This window comes from Oncorhynchus clarkii, chromosome 33 (assembly GCF_045791955.1).
Source record: "Oncorhynchus clarkii lewisi isolate Uvic-CL-2024 chromosome 33, UVic_Ocla_1.0, whole genome shotgun sequence".
NCBI lineage: Eukaryota > Metazoa > Chordata > Actinopteri > Salmoniformes > Salmonidae > Oncorhynchus > Oncorhynchus clarkii.
The window spans coordinates 9,181,516-9,197,016 of record NC_092179.1 but is presented as its reverse complement, the minus strand read 5'-3'; the positions used below and the strand labels follow the sequence as shown (position 1 = coordinate 9,197,016).

The 15,501-nt window shown below is 41.9% G+C and overlaps 3 protein-coding genes across 4 annotated transcripts in view; 1 reads left to right on the top strand and 2 right to left on the bottom strand.

The window, feature by feature from the left end:
- Nucleotides 1-5,392, bottom strand: part of LOC139392796 (acyl-coenzyme A thioesterase 5-like) — a 38,317-nt gene extending 32,925 nt beyond the window's left edge. Inside the window, exon 1 of the mRNA XM_071141054.1 lies at nt 5,377-5,392. Coding sequence (XP_070997155.1) covers nt 5,377-5,384 — 8 coding nt within the window. The 5' untranslated portion in view covers nt 5,385-5,392. The remainder of the gene's footprint in view (nt 1-5,376) is intronic.
- Nucleotides 1-15,501, bottom strand: part of LOC139392792 (pyridine nucleotide-disulphide oxidoreductase domain 1) — a 783,634-nt gene that overhangs the window by 44,922 nt on the left and 723,211 nt on the right. The gene's annotated exons all lie outside the window — the stretch shown is intronic.
- Nucleotides 372-7,366, top strand: LOC139392793 (peroxisomal succinyl-coenzyme A thioesterase-like). Of its 2 annotated transcripts, XM_071141047.1 has the most exons (10): nt 372-459; nt 3,401-3,603; nt 5,355-5,454; nt 5,564-5,921; nt 6,134-6,253; nt 6,411-6,484; nt 6,642-6,735; nt 6,799-6,879; nt 6,969-7,110; nt 7,236-7,366. In XM_071141047.1, the coding sequence occupies exons 2-10, from the start codon at nt 3,414-3,416 to the stop codon at nt 7,364-7,366; spliced, it is 1,290 nt and encodes a 429-aa protein (XP_070997148.1). In that variant the 5' UTR covers nt 372-459; nt 3,401-3,413. The 2 variants fall into 2 exon arrangements, with proteins under 2 accessions (XP_070997148.1, XP_070997147.1); XM_071141046.1 differs by lacking the exon at nt 372-459 and having other exon boundaries at nt 3,345-3,603.

Sequence of the window (15,501 nt, the reverse complement as noted above, 5' to 3'; positions counted from 1 at the left end):
TTTAACTATTTAAATCCTGTTTCTAGTCTATTAGTTATAATGTGTAACCATTGATATCCCAGGACCAAGATTGGTAAACACTGTTGAAGTGTATAATTGTAATACATACAGTTGAAGTCGGAAGCTTACATACACCTTATACAAATACATTTGTTACGGATACAAGTATCCTGTGTGTGTATCCTGTGTGTGTGTGTTTCTTTTCTCTCCTTCTCCCCTCACAGGTGAAAATCATCACTCCCCAATCAGTCAACAATCAATCATCAATCAGAAGACACACCTCCTCCTGTTTCCTACCCTATCACAGTTCCTTCCCCATGGTTTAAAAACCCCATCAGTAGTTTGCTCTAGAGCTCAATCTCTTTGTAAATGCCACGTATGTAGATCTCTCTGTTTCACTCTCTTTGTGTTTTGACCTCTCTTTTGTTTGAGCACCTCCATAGCACTTTGTCATCACCTGTGAGTATTGTTTTTGGTTATGGTGTTTCTTTGTTTGCTGGTGGGAAAGGGGGAAACCAAGACAAGTCTCCCATGGGCATACACTACCCGTAGGTAGACTTTGTTAAATACAATAGTTAGAACTGGGTGGACCACCCACTGTATTTTTGGTTGGTTAGTTAGCTGTTGTTAAAGTAGGCTAGTCTAGCTTAGGGGTGTTTTTGTATACTTATTGTTTCTTTCCTTGGGTCCAGCTCAGCCCCTTTTCCTGCTCCCCCCATTACCGTGTGTTTATAAATAAACCTTGAGTTTGACGGTAGATTTCAGTTGTTGTGGTTATTTCGTTCACACTTTTACTTTGTCACAATTATAATTTGCATGAGTTATGTTACGGGTCTCATTACCATCCCCCCCCTAGACTGTCGGGCCAAAAGGGATTCGTAACAACATTTAAACTCAGTTTTTCACAATTCCTGACATTTAATCCAAGTACAAATTCCCTGTCTTAGGTCAGTTAGGATCACCACTTTATTATAAGAATGTGAAATGTCAGAATAATATAATTATTTATTTAAGCTTTTATTTATTTCATCACATTCCCAGGGGGTCAGAAGTTTACATTCACTCAACTAGTATTTGGTAGCATTGCTCTTAAATGGTTTGACTTGGGTCAAATGTTTCGGGTAGCCTTCCACAAGCTTCCCACAATAAATTGGGTGAATTTTGGCCCATTCCTCCTGACAGAGCAGGAGGCTTGTAGGTTTGTTGGCCTCCTTGCTCGCACAAGCTTTTTCAGTTCTGCCCACAGATTTTCTATGGGATTGAAGCCAGGGCTTTGTGATGGCTACTTCAATACCTTGACTGTTGTCCTTAAGCCATTTGCCACAACTTTGGCAGTATGCTTGGGGTCATTGTCCATTTGGAAGATCCATTTGCGACCAAGCTTTAACTTCCTGACTGATGTTTTGAGATGTTGCTTCAATATATCCACATAATTTTCCATCCTCATGATGCTATCTAGTTTGTGAAGTGCACCAGTCCCTCCTGCAGCAAAGCACCCCCACAACATGACACTGCCAACCCTGTGCTTCACATGATGGTCATTATGGCCAAACAGTTCTATCAGAGGACATTTCTCCAAAAAGTCCAATCTTTCCCGATGTGCAGTTGCAAACCGTAATCTGGCTTTTTTTATGGCAGTTTTGGGGCAATGGCTTTCTATCTGAGCAGCCTTTCAGGTTCTGTCGATATAGGACTCATTTTACTGTGGATATACATATGTTTGTACCTGTTTTCTCCAGCATCTTCAAGGTCCTTTGCTGTTCTGGGATTGATTTGCACTTTTCCCACCAAAGTACGTTCATATCTAGGAGACAGAAGGCGTACTTGCGTACTATTGTTTGTACAGATGAACATGGTACCTTCAGGGTTTGGAAATTGCTCCCAAGGATGAACCAGACTTATTGAGGTCTACGATTGTTTTTCTGAGGTCTTAGCTGATTTATTTTGATTATCCCATGATAAGAGGCACTGAGTTTGAAGGTAGGCCTTGAAATACATCTACAGGTACACCTATTGACTAAATTGTCAATTAGCCTATCAGAAGCTTCTAAAGCCATGACATAATTTCATGGAATGTTCCAAGCTGTTTAAAGGCAGTCAACTTAGTGTATGTAAACTTCTGACCCACTGGAATTGTGATACAGTGAATTATAAGTGAAAAAATCTGTAAACAATTATTGGAAAAATTACTTGTGTCATGCACAAAGTAGATGTCCTAACTGACTTGAGAACTATAGTTTGTTAACAAAAATGTGTGGAGTGGTTGAAAAACTAGTTTTAATGACTTTAACATAAGTGTAAACTTCCGACTTCAATTATACATGCCTACACGGCATCATTCAAAGACTGGAATTTGATAACCCTGGCATTGGATATGACTGAAAAAGACATTCATACCTGAACTGCACCTTTATTTGCCAAGGTAGAGTACATGATCAGTGAATATATTAAATGTACAGACTACAATGTAGGGATCTCATGCAAGTGAATAACTACATGCATAAACAATCTGAATCCCTGAGACAACGTTGTATTATATTCTACTCAATCCATAGGCTTCATTAATGTAATTCAGACTGTTTTGAAGTTGATACAACTGGCTACGATAGCTGAGGTTCATAGCTAGGTTCTGAACTAATATGTATACCAAACGTTTGGGTTCATACACAGATCGGCAAGATAGCTAGCTACACATCCATAGGCATACAGGTATTTTTATCCTCCACTGTACAATAAGCAAGAACATAGCTAGCTACGCTGGACACTCAATTTGCAGTAAATGCTTTAGCTAGCTAGATTCTTTGCATCCACTGTTTCACAAGACGATAGCCTGGTTTGCTGGTTGTTTCAGGTTTCCCTAAAACATGAAACAACCAGAATTACAATTTCATACACATGTCACAACACCCATAAAGCTAACCAGCTAACTGGCTAATGTTAGCTAGTCAGCTAGCTTGATAAATCGTAATTTTTGTAAATTAACTTTATGATAAATATGTATAATCATTTGTCGCTACATTAACTAACCTATTCCTGTCAACTGTAAATGTTTTGCATGATTCGTTATAACATTATAATCACTTCCATTTGCTTTGATTCTAGTATTTGTCACCCTCAACTTTGTGAGCAGTGCCGCACGGACTTTGAACTTTCCTGCACAAGCAAAGTTGTCTACTCGTACCTAGCTATATAAAGCGGTTACCTATGTCAGCAAGTCTCTGTTGTCATTATCGAATAACTCAGTGTAAGTAAATTTGGACACAAAGTTTGAAGCGAATGTGACTCGTTAGCCAATTCGTTCTGTCGCCAAACAGTTTTCACAGGTTAAAGCCAGAACAAATGGGATGTCAATCCCACCATCTTTACCAATGTTCATTTGGTTTCTGTCTTTTTTCTACAGGTGTTTGTCCACCATGGTTGTGCCTTACCCGCTTCTATCAGTGCAGCCAATGCGGGGGCTTGTGGATGAGAAGATCCAGGTAGTTGTGAGGAATTTACCTCCAGCGCTCTCGGTGACACTGCATTCCCTTCATCGCTCTGAGGATAATGACTTTTGGGAGGCATTCGGCCATTACACCAGCAACGACCAAGGCATGGTGACAGGTAAGGTTTGTGACCGCCGACCGGGATCACAGACAGGCTTCTTGGATGTAGTCTTGGTCTAACTTCTGTATGAAATCCCATATATACTCTTTAATTCAATTACACGTTGTCCTGTTGGTCGCCAATAAGATCAGCACGCGCTGAAACATGAGATGCTGGCGGCTGGCCAATATTTTTGCCTTCTATTGTCATCAAGTTAGTACAATATCACTGTACAACACAGCAAACCTTGAGTAAAAGAGAGCAAAATAGATGTTATTAAAACCAATATGGTTGTTTGTAGCTCCCTCCAGTAACCACGAGCAAAACAGTTCCTTGATTTTAACTGGTGGTTTTATTCTGTAGTTTTAGTCATATCACTTTCGTGAGAACTATAAAGTAAATGAAAATACAGTTAAGCCCACTCTTACAATTTTCTTGTTTTATGAGTGACTTATTAGCTTGACACAACTCTGATGTGCATGGGGCGGCAGGGTAGCCTAGTGGTTAGAGTGTTGGACTAGGAACTGAAAGCTTGCAAGTTAACCCACTGTTCCTAGGCAGTCATTGAAAATAAGAATTTGTTCTTAACTGACTTGCCTAGTTAAATAAAGGTAAAAAAAAACTAAACTTACATAAAACCAGTTTAGCCAGAGATCTAACCATATCAGATTAAACAAATAAACAAAGGAAAAATACCTTGTTGGCTGCTTATTGAAGGGAGGATATCCCAAACTTCACACGTCTTATTCCTGTCATGAATTCACGCTTCATCCTTAACTTCTTAAGGTATAGGGGGCAGCATTTTCACTTTTGGATAAATAGCATGCCCAATTTCAACTTTCTGCTACTCAAGCAGGAATTATAACGTTACCATCCTAACATACACACTTCAACCGTTACGAACTACACCCGAACACTGTGGGATTGCCTCACCCCAAAAGTGTGTTGCTATGATAATAATCCCCGTTACAACAGTTCTTAGCCACGTAGTTCCGTTTGTTTTACAGTTTCCCCCACATAGCGAACACGCAAACAATTCAAACAAAAAACGACAAAGACTGACAGGTTAGTTGTCAGTTACAGTCATGCAGTGGACCTGTAGTCGGAAGTAGTATAATTCTTCAAATGCAACACACGTTGAAAGGCGTGACCAAAGTTGGTCAACATCTTGGCAAAAGTGTTCCACTAGAACACGCCCAAGCAAATTAACACCAAGTTCAAAACAACTGAACTTTGATATTGGAAATATTCGACTTCAGTGTGTTCAAGGCAACTGGGATGAGCTCCGACTAGGAAAAAAAAACATTTTAAACTGTCAATCAACTTGGAATTCCAAATCGGGAACTCTGCCTCTTTCTTAAACTAATATTGATGTCAGTGAGTTTTTCTCAGTTGTTTTGAAAGCACCATTCAGTGTGTTTGAGAATTTAACAAAAAAAGTAATCTTTGTTCTTTACTGGCTTGCCTAGTTAAATATATTATTGTTTACAATGACGACCTACACCGGTAAAACCCTGATGGCACCGGCCCAATTGTGCACTGCTCTATGGGATCCCAATCACAGCTGCTTGTAATGCGGCCTGGAATTGAACCAGTGTCTGTAGTGATGCCTTTAGCACTGAGATGCAGTGCCTTAGACTGCTGCGCCACTCGGGAGCCCCAGTTGAAAGACTGACAACTCTTAAAAATGAGCTCTGACTACAAAAAAAAAAATTGAATGGTCGTCCAAGTCAGAAACTCAAGCCTCTTTCTCTTTTCTGTTTATGTAGTTGCTAAGGATGCCAGTCTTGGAGGAACATATGAAGGAGCAGAGCCCATGGGTCTACTGTGGAGCATGCAGCCTGTTCCAGGCAGTCGGACAGGCCTCAGGTAATACACCAAAGCAACTCAATATTTGGTGTCAATGTTACATAGGATAAACACATCATTTAGGGTGACCGGGCCCGGCTGGACAAGTCAAATAAACTCTCTGTCTCAGGTTGAGAAGGATTGATGTCCTCACTCCTATGGTGGTACACATCTCTGTGTACAGTGGGCACATGACTGAGGGCTTCAGCAAGCAGTCTCCTCTAGCGATCGTAGTCACAGAACGATGGTACATGGCACCGGGTGTGTGCAGAATTGACATCAGGGAACATGGAGTCCAAGGGACCCTCTTTTTACCCCCAGGTCCTGGACCCTTCCCTGGGGTGTTGGATATGTGGGGAGGGGGTGGGGGGCTGGTGGAGTACCGCTCCTGCCTCCTGGCGTCACACGGTTTTGTTTCCATGGTGCTAGAGTACCTTTCCCATAACAAGAACAGAAACTCAGACATCGAATCAACAACCTACTTTGAGGTGATTCTCATACTGTGTGTGTGCCTACATGCTTGTGCTTGTCTTAATGTTCAGAAATGGCCCTGAGAGGGCAGAGTCCACTCCTGTGACTCATTATCCAGACTCACTGTTATATTACATCACCTCACGTTATATTACATCACATCCGCTACATTGGATCCTACATTGTATCTTTATCACTTGACCTTGAGCTCTATCTCTCTGTTATGTAGAAAGCTTTCAGGATTGTGCAGGAGCACCCTCTGGTGATGAAGGACAGAGTTGCTCTGTTTGGTCTCTCCTTAGGCGCGTCAGTCGCCCTCAACTTGGCAGCCTACTCCAAAGACATCAGCGTGAGCCTCTCCCTCCTACTCGTTTTCCTCCAGATTGGAGCTTTGTATTTATAGAGTGAATTCAGATTCAGTCATCTTTAATGTCCCAATCCTGACCATGTGCATATGCTTAAGAGTTTGTTTCGTGTGTAAACAATAAATACTGTGTGTATTCCAGCCCAGATGCTGTGTGTGTATCAGTGGGTGTCACATCCACCGGCTCAACCAGTCTTTCAGAAAAGTGTTGAACAAGTGAGTGGTGTGTGGCTGAAAAATAAACCCAAATCTGTTCAAAGTGAAGGTGTAGGTACCGTGATTATCGTGAAGTGAAGGTAGAGTGATTATGGAGCTTGTGACATACAGCCCAAATGAAGAAACGGCGACTAAAAACATAATTATTTATTGCCAGGGATGGGTATAAGATCCGATTTGATGAAGAGAGCCGTGTGGTCTGGAGAGACATCAGTCTGCCTATCCCAACCGACCTTGGAGAGAAAGTGGATGTAAGTCAACACACACAAACACACACAGTGGGTTTGTTTACTCATTGCTGTGTCTTCTGACAGATGGGGAGGATAAAGTGTCCATTGATGTTGGTCGTCGGGGAGGATGATCAGAACTTGGCGACAGTGGAGTCTGCCAAGGATGTGAGTACACACAACCATGATTACAAGCTACCTATGAAATCCATCACTTTCATTGACGCTGAATGTTACCTCTAACTTCTGACCTACAGATGACCCAGATGATGCGTGCAGCGGGCAACGAGCACCTACTGACCAATCTGCAATACCCTGATGCTGGACACCTCATTGAGCCGCCCTACACACCCCACTTCAGAGCCAGCAACTTCATACTGCCTCAAACACGACAGAAAGGTACTGTACACACAACTCACACCTATAGTATACACACCTGAACTAAGATATATATATATATATATGTATATGTATGAACCAATTCTTTACTTCCAATGTAACTAATGATTGTGTATGTGTTGCAGTGATGGTGTTGTGGGGAGGGTACACCAAGCCGCATGCCGATGCTCAGGAAGACTTTTGGGAAAAGAGCCTTAGCTTCCTACGGCAACACCTCTACCCCAGCCCTGACTCTGTCCTTAATGCCAAGCTGTGATTGACTAAGCTATAACTGTTAAAATAAATTAACATTTAAAATATGATAAAGTCTAAGCCTTTGGGGGGGATGTGAGGGTTCTACTAAGCTATCATGGAATTGTTTTAGTCATACCATAATTTTGCTATTTGATTTAGAATTGTAGGACTCCCAAGCCAGGTGTATGCTACATGATTTTGGCCCCGATTTAGCTCTCCCAGACAAGTTTTTGAAATTGAAGACCAAATCCCCATGTCGTTGCCTACTTGAGGCGTTTGGCCGTCACAACGCTCATTTAATGTGAGCGGGCCAGATACACAATCTGAGGGCTACTAATCTCATCTTTGAGCAGTCCCAGACGTCCCGATATTTTCAAAATGTTTTGAGAGCGGGTGATCAGCAATAGCCAATGAGAGCTCGCCAGAGAAGAAACCAGTGAGATGATGATATTTCTCATCACCCAGAATGTGAGCTACTACTACTATTACTACTACTCAAAGTATGTGTTTTTACTTGCCTTTAACCAAAGCGTCAAATCGCTGCAGTTTACAAGCAAAGTTATTCAATTCAAAATGCTAGATATTTCAAGTCAGTATGGCAAGCGTGAATGTCTGACTGAAAACGTTTGAGGCTCGTTGTAGCTATGTTAACAATCTAATCACATAATTATTTTCGCGAGACTGCGTGGTATCGAGAATCTAACGACCAAGTGAAGAATCTTGTAGTGTGTGACCCCTGTCTTTGCCATGTCGTTTAGTGTGCGCACCACATTGTCAAGAGAAAAAAACGTCAGGAAAGACGGTTTAATGTGAGAGGCTCAGCGAAGTTAGGATTTGGAAAGTTGTGTAGTGTACATCTGGTTTTAGGTATTATTAAAAAAAATGATGACATAAAATATTGAATTTGGGCTTTACTACTATAGCCCATAGAAACGCATTGAATATAACACATTCATAAATGGCAAAAAAGACAGTCCAAAAATGTATCATAAGGAATAAGATTTTTTTTGTGAGAAGACCAATTTTCGAGATTTCTCAGTCTGACAAACACCTCAGATGTGCAATGTCAACATAGGCGGATGCGGTGGATTGAGACACACCCCACAAAAAAAACATTTATCTTGATGGGGATTATTATGTTACTTAGATTTACGCACGGGTGCATCAATATACTCTTAAGGATTAATATGTGTGAAAAGACTGAGCCATCAGACCAGTGGACACAGCTGTACAACATACATTGAGGGCTGATGAGTGTCCACAGTAGTAGGTCAGTCTCTCATTCACTGAACTGCATGAGTTTCAACCTGCCAATAGGTTTCAGGCACAGGTGTTAACACTAACTGCCATAGTACACAGATGATTGATTCTATTTTTTGAATCATAAGGAAATAATAGAAAATGTGTTTGATGTTTATAATAAATCAGAAGAATAGAGCACTATTTGGTCATTATTTTGCAGTTCTTCAATATATCACACTAGGATGATGAATGCACATAGCACATGTGTAGTGGTGGGCAACAGATGAGTCCTGGGCCTGTATTCCAACATCTGAGTGGGACTGCTGATCTTGGACAAGGACTTCCCTGTCCATGTAATCTTATTCATTATGATCAGAAAGCAAGAACTGATTCATTTTCACAATATGGAGGAGGAGGGATAAGGAGGGATGGAAGGAGAGAGGGATAGTGTGGAGGGATGGAAGGAGAGAGGGGTAAGAACTTTACAACCTCTGGGTATCAGACAGAAATATAATTGGAATTTATGAACACTGATTAAATAATGACTTGACATAATGGTAAGCAATACATTTTTGGACCAACCTTTACTTGGTGGTACTTTTCTAAATTCCTGACTTGGAAACCATCGCTGTCTCCATGGCCAGTTGCAGGTGAAACGTTGGACTTTAGAAAATGCTCCGCTATTATTTTAAATATTTTCCCATTGATTTAGACAAGTGAGTGTCATTCAAAGCGATGCTTGATTTCCTTGATACGTTCATGACATGCAGCACTTTGGGGTGGACACCTAACCATCTCACAGAGAAGATTTAAAGTAGACAAGATGGCGGCATACACATTGTTTGATTACTTCATGGAGCAAAAATATATACATTTTTAATAACGAAGCATTTTTTACATTCCAATGTTCCACCTGTCACTAGCCATGGAAGTTTAGAAGATTTCCCTGCCTGATAATGTCACGACTCTACCGAAGGTGGCTCCCCTTCCCGTTTGGGTGGTGCTCGGCGGTCGTCACCGGCCAACTAACTGCCACTGATATTTTTTCCCTCCCCCTCCTTGTCTGTTTATTGGTTACACCTGTTGTAGATAAGGTTATTGGTTGGGCTTTATTAGCCAGCCGGCCCGCCTGCTCTTTGTGTGGGATTGTTCTGTGTGTACTTGTTGTGCACGCATGTATGTCACGACTGTTTTGTTTACGTGAGCTGTTTTTGGATACGGTTTAGTTCCCCTGTGGTTTGGGGTATTTGTGTTGAGTGGTGTCTGCTTTTTCACCTGGTCGGTGTATTAAAGACGTGCCTACTCTGAACTCTCTGTCTCCTACGTCTGACTCCTTCCTCCACTACACCCCAGACATAACAGAATCCCGCACCGGTAAATATGTCAGCAGGGGCAGCAGCCAACCCCCTCCCATCGATGGAGGAACGTGTTCTCCACCACACCACCGTCCTCCATCGGATCCGCCATGGACCAAATGATGGAGAGAATGGACCGATAGGAGAGGAGTGGTCTCCTCTCTCCACCTTCGGCTTCCCCAGCTCAAGACTCCCTTTCTCCTCTCTCCCCATCCCCCGGCTCCAGCGCTCTCCTTCTTGCGCTCCCGAGGGATTATGATGGATCGGCGGCGGGGTGTCAGGGGTTCCTACTCCAACTGTAGTAGGGTCCACATAGATACTAGTCATGCTGGTGCAGTCTATAGCTGAGCTGGTTAAACTGTGTGTAGGGCCCTTCAAAGTCCTGAGGAGAATAAACGAGATGTGTTATCGATTACAACTCCCTTCCTACTGTCGTGTTAACCCCTCGTTTCATGTGTCTCTCCTCGGGCCGGTGGTAGCTGTTCCCCTGCAGGACGGTGAGGTGCCGGAGGTCCCTCCTCCCCCTCTGGACATCGAGGGTTCCCCGGTGTACACTATACGGGCCATTCTGGACTCGAGACGACAGGTGAGGGGCCTGCAGTACCCCGTGGACTAGGAGGGGTACGGTCCGGAGGAGAGGTGATCGGTACCGGTGGGGGACATTTTGGATCTGTCGATGTTGAGGGATTTCCATCGCCGTGCGTCGGGGAGGGGGGGGGGGGGGGGTACTGTCACGACTCCTACCGAAGGTGGATCCCCTTCCCTTTCGGGTGGCGCTCGGCAGTCGTCATCACCGGCCTACTAGCTGCCACTGATTTTTTTTTCCTCCCCCTCCTTGTCTGTTTATTGGTTACACCTGTTGTAGATTAGGTTATTAGTTGGGCTTTATTAGTTGCTCTTTGTGCGGGATTGTTCTGTGTACTTGTGCACGCATGCATGGATATGGTTTAGTTCCCCTGTGGTTTGGTGTATTTGTGTTGAGTGGCGTCTACTTTTTCACCTGGTCGGTGTATTAAAGACGTGCCTACTCTGAACTCTCTGTCTCCTTCGTCTGACTCCTTCCTCCACTACACCCCGGACATTACAGATAAATAACAATATAGCAGTAAATTATAAAATAGCCTCCACCAGTCTTGCCTTACAATCAGTCTGTCAGTCTTGCATTAGAATAATAAGGGTTAAACTTACTCTGCCAAAACGCACTGTCCTCTGGTCAAGCATTGTCAAAAATGCTTGATGTGGCATGCCATATTCAGCTCTTCATATGAAGAGATCACGTCTGTTGAGAAGACAGCGGCAGGTCAATAGCCACTCCTTTGCAGGTCTTTCATGCCTGCTGTACCAGTCTCCTTGCAGTTCTCACAATGGAGCTCTGGCAATGCCAATTTCGAATGACCTAAGGAGAGGAATGGGTCAGGAAAGTTGATCGATTTAAAAGTCAAACATATTGGAATAAGACAAACTAAATAAAGAAATACTGCATCCTTACCACTCATAAGTCTAACAGACCTGTCAGGACAAACCCTAGTTGCCTGTTGTGGACACAAGCCAAAATGTGCAGTATCTCTACAGGCAGAATACGAGCTAAATATAAACCTCAGATATCAGAATACATTAACAAAAAAGGTTATTCAACATGGCAAGGAAGGCAAATAAAATGAGTGATCTTTAAAACAGTACAAAACTGGATTGGAGAAGGGCTGCCGTCAATTACTGTGATGCCTGCATTGCGAGGCAGTGGCTGTAGAAAGCCTTTAACTATGGCATCCCGATTGTGGACCACAAAAATGGAATGCCTGGCTCTGACAGAAGAAGGGGCACGGAATGCTATTTCTACCGCGCACGACAGCTGGGTTGGAAGCGCACTGTTGACATCTGGGTGATGATCCTCTACTGCCAGCCAGTTATCAATGAGATATAGCCTCGCATCTTTACACCATTTTGAAGACATTTGCTGTCTGGTAGCCCAGTTTGATGAGGCCGTTGAGTGGTGGTGGTGAGGCCTCATCGTGGACATCGGAACTGTCCAAGAGCTCCTGCTGTTCTTGGAGCAGGGCATCTGTCCAATAAATAGCTGAAAGATTAAGAAAGTATTGAAAAGTGGCAGATCTAGGTATTATGCACTTGAATCATCACACAACTAATTCAAAGGAGTCAAAGGACCAAAGCAAGAGGAGCATGGCAATCAACAATGGTCGCATGTCACGAGCCGTGGAAGCCGAAGACTGCGGCCTCCCGCAAAGCAGTCTACTATCCCAATGAGAGGTCCGGAGCAGATACAAACAACTGATAGTTTCGCCACCCTGGAGTCTGATCTTCCTGCACCTTCGTCGCTGGGGGTACCTGTGTCTGCGGCCGCTGTGCCTACTCCTACTTCCTCCCCTGTGATTTTGAATTCAACGTCAGCAACCTTCTGTCCCTGCTCTGGATTAAATAACTTTTCTGCTTACTTTAAAAAAAAACACTTCCGACCTCATCCAACCTGGCTGGAATGGTATTTATTTAAATGTAATTACCCCCTGTTTCAGGCTCCACAATCCCTCACTTATGAACTCATATTGTTAATCAGATATAATAAAACAGAGTATAAGTTTACTTAGTTACAGTTCTATTTTAAATGGGGATATTGTTTAGTCATTTATTCATAAAATTCCTAACAATCCACCCAAAAACGACAAAACAATTCATACCATCATTAAACACTGTATGGAAACTTCAATGATATACTAGAATAAAACAAATCAATACATGTATTTACACACAATCAACTTCAATGACTGTTCTAACCTACATCAGAATCTTAACTCTACTTATCAGGATTTTCCGTTACCTTGCATGTGTGATTTAATGAAAGTTTGAATTTTATAGCGTTTTATTTGAATCTGGCGCTCTGCATTTCCCCAGGCAATTGGCCACTTGAGACGCTAGCGTCTCATAGCATTACCATACAGGCCATTTCCCTATGTGTATCAACTCCATCAAATGGAAAGGGAATGGTTATGAACTGAGGTTCTGCTGAGGCGCAGACCTAACATTCTTCTTTCGCTACTGATCTGCTTCATACTGAATCCATTCTAACTATAGGTTAGAATCCCCATAACCAGTTTCCATCTCAATTACTTCCTTAAGATCTTTCATCTGAACTATCCACACCGGCTCTTGGCTCTGGACAACTCCACGGTCAGTATCTGCTTTGTCAGGGACTCTGCTTGTATTCTGCTGACTATAGAGCTATCATCTGCTCTAACCTTTTCTACCCGGAATGCACTAGGTTATCAACTGAAACCCTTACTTTCACTACACTCCATCTTCCTCCATACTGTATGTAGATTTATGTAGCCCTCTCACATGATGTGAGCTATAACCTGTTTCCATGAACTACACAGGGACTTGCATAGATGTTTTCCATAATGGCTGCTGCTCTTAGTCCGAAACTGCCAAGGAGTCAGAGGCCCCATTTGGTCTACATAGAACTCCACTGAGACATCCTTCAAAATCCCACTCTCACTTCCTGTATATCCAGATCAAGTGATCTCTTATGCTTGGTTAATACTAAATCCTCATTGTCTAACTACGTGTCAATATTACCCTCTGGCCTTCTCGGGGTTCATGGTGTACCAGGAATAAGGCTCCCACAACCAGACAGCTCAGGATGGCCAGCCCACCTATAAAGCCCCACCCTCTCTCAGAGAACACATCATCAGCTAGAGCCAGACACACCTTCACTTCTATGAACAAACACAGGGATGGAATGACGGGAAAAGGACATCTTCATTCGAGAGATGGTGGCTCCGAGAGAAATTCTTGCGTAAAATACAGAGGTAGCCATTACTCCAATCGGTCCTAGTGAAAAACCATTTCGCCTACAAAAATAATATTTTGGGAAAAAATGAACTTTGGCTGTCTACCTGGGAGTCTCATGAGTGAAAACATCTGAAGTTCATCAAAGGTAAACTATTTAATTTGATTGCTTTTCTGATTTTCGTGACAAGGTTGCCTGCTGCTAGCAAGGCATAATGCTATGCTAGGCTATGATAAACTTACACAAATGCTTGTCTAGCGTTGGCTGTAAAGCATATTTTGAAAATCTGAGATGACAGGGTGATTAACAAAAGGCTAAGCTGTGTTCCAATATATTTCACTTGTGATTTTCATGAATAGGAAGATTTTCTAGGAAGATTTATGTCCGTGGCGTTATGCTAATTAGTGTCAGATGATGACAACTGTCCCGTTCACGGTCGTTTATGGCCTCAATCTCATCCACTCTCCCCAAGATTATAGTCCCAGGAAACATCCAAAAGAGAGACAATAAAACTCCCATTCTCCCAGAAAAAAAAACACAACGCTTAACTAGCATTCACTATGCTACATCGATTCAGAAACTCAAAAGTGAACTATAAACCAAACCTAATGATTCCTCTTTACCTCAAATCATTAATCATAAGTTTTAAACAACGTCAATGTATATGTATACTTAAGTGAACATGCTACCCTTAGATACATTAGATTAATAATGTTCAGGTTAATTGTATTACTTTTTACCTCTGTCGCAAATGTCGTACATTTCTCAGTGTAAGAAATCAGTAATTTAATCCCAGGTATTTAATAAAAATGTAAATGTATTCTCCCATGGCTCCTTCAACTTACATATTTTAGATAACTTCCATCAGTCCCAGAAGAAGGAATCCTACTTAAACACACCAGAATACAATGTTTAATTAAGTTAAATCAACTCCTAAAATAAACAATAAACAGTAACCAAATAAACAAACCACTTTAATCAGCAAAAAAACAAACTATACAAGAACTCACTACTATAATGGTTCAGATGACAAAATTACTCAGACTCATGTTTACATCTCAATAAAATAAAATGGTCTGCATGTTTTATTTTTAAAACAACAGCTGATGCCCTTGAGACAGATGTCTATGTCTCAGGGGAAAAGCACAAATAACCAAATTCAACCTAGCTAATTTCCCAAAACATATGCAATTGTTTTTTAACTATTGAGGTTGCTTTTCAACATTAATATCCTGACATTGTTCCACATAATGGAAGCAGATTATAATGTTAGACTACATGAACTTTCCTGCTCAAATGAACTGGTGTTACTTAAACAATCAAACCAGGAATCAATAACCATCAGAATCCATTATCACAATGTTTTACGATTCAAACATTCAGATCTCCCTTTCTTACAGCCAAAGATAATCAAATAAACGCCACAAGTCAATGATGCCCACTTAGCGAATCTGTTGCTAGTTTTTAGCATCTTTCCTGACTACCCTGACGACTTACAGCTAGATATAGATATACACACACCGGCCTGTTCTTTAAACCTCAATTCAGAGGCCAGGTCTTTAAATAACGAGTCCAGACCCGTCTGTGCACGGCTTTCGGCTCTACCCTCGGACGAAAGAGGCAAGTTTGTGGAATCTGCTCGTAGGACCAATTGTTACTGTAATTTCATTATTTCCAATATGTTTTCGTTAATTGAATTCACTTAGTCTATTTTATGAGAATTTGTAAGATTCTTATTTGCATAAAATAGACGGAGAC

Coding starts and splice junctions, on each gene's coding strand:
- LOC139392793 (XM_071141046.1), top strand. CDS start 3,345: ATGTCAATCCCACCATCTTTACCAATGTTCATTTGGTTTCTGTCTTTT. Junction 5,922..6,133: donor AATCAACAACCTACTTTGAG/GTGATTCTCATA, acceptor TCTGTTATGTAG/AAAGCTTTCAGGATTGTGCA. Junction 6,736..6,798: donor ACCTTGGAGAGAAAGTGGAT/GTAAGTCAACAC, acceptor GTCTTCTGACAG/ATGGGGAGGATAAAGTGTCC.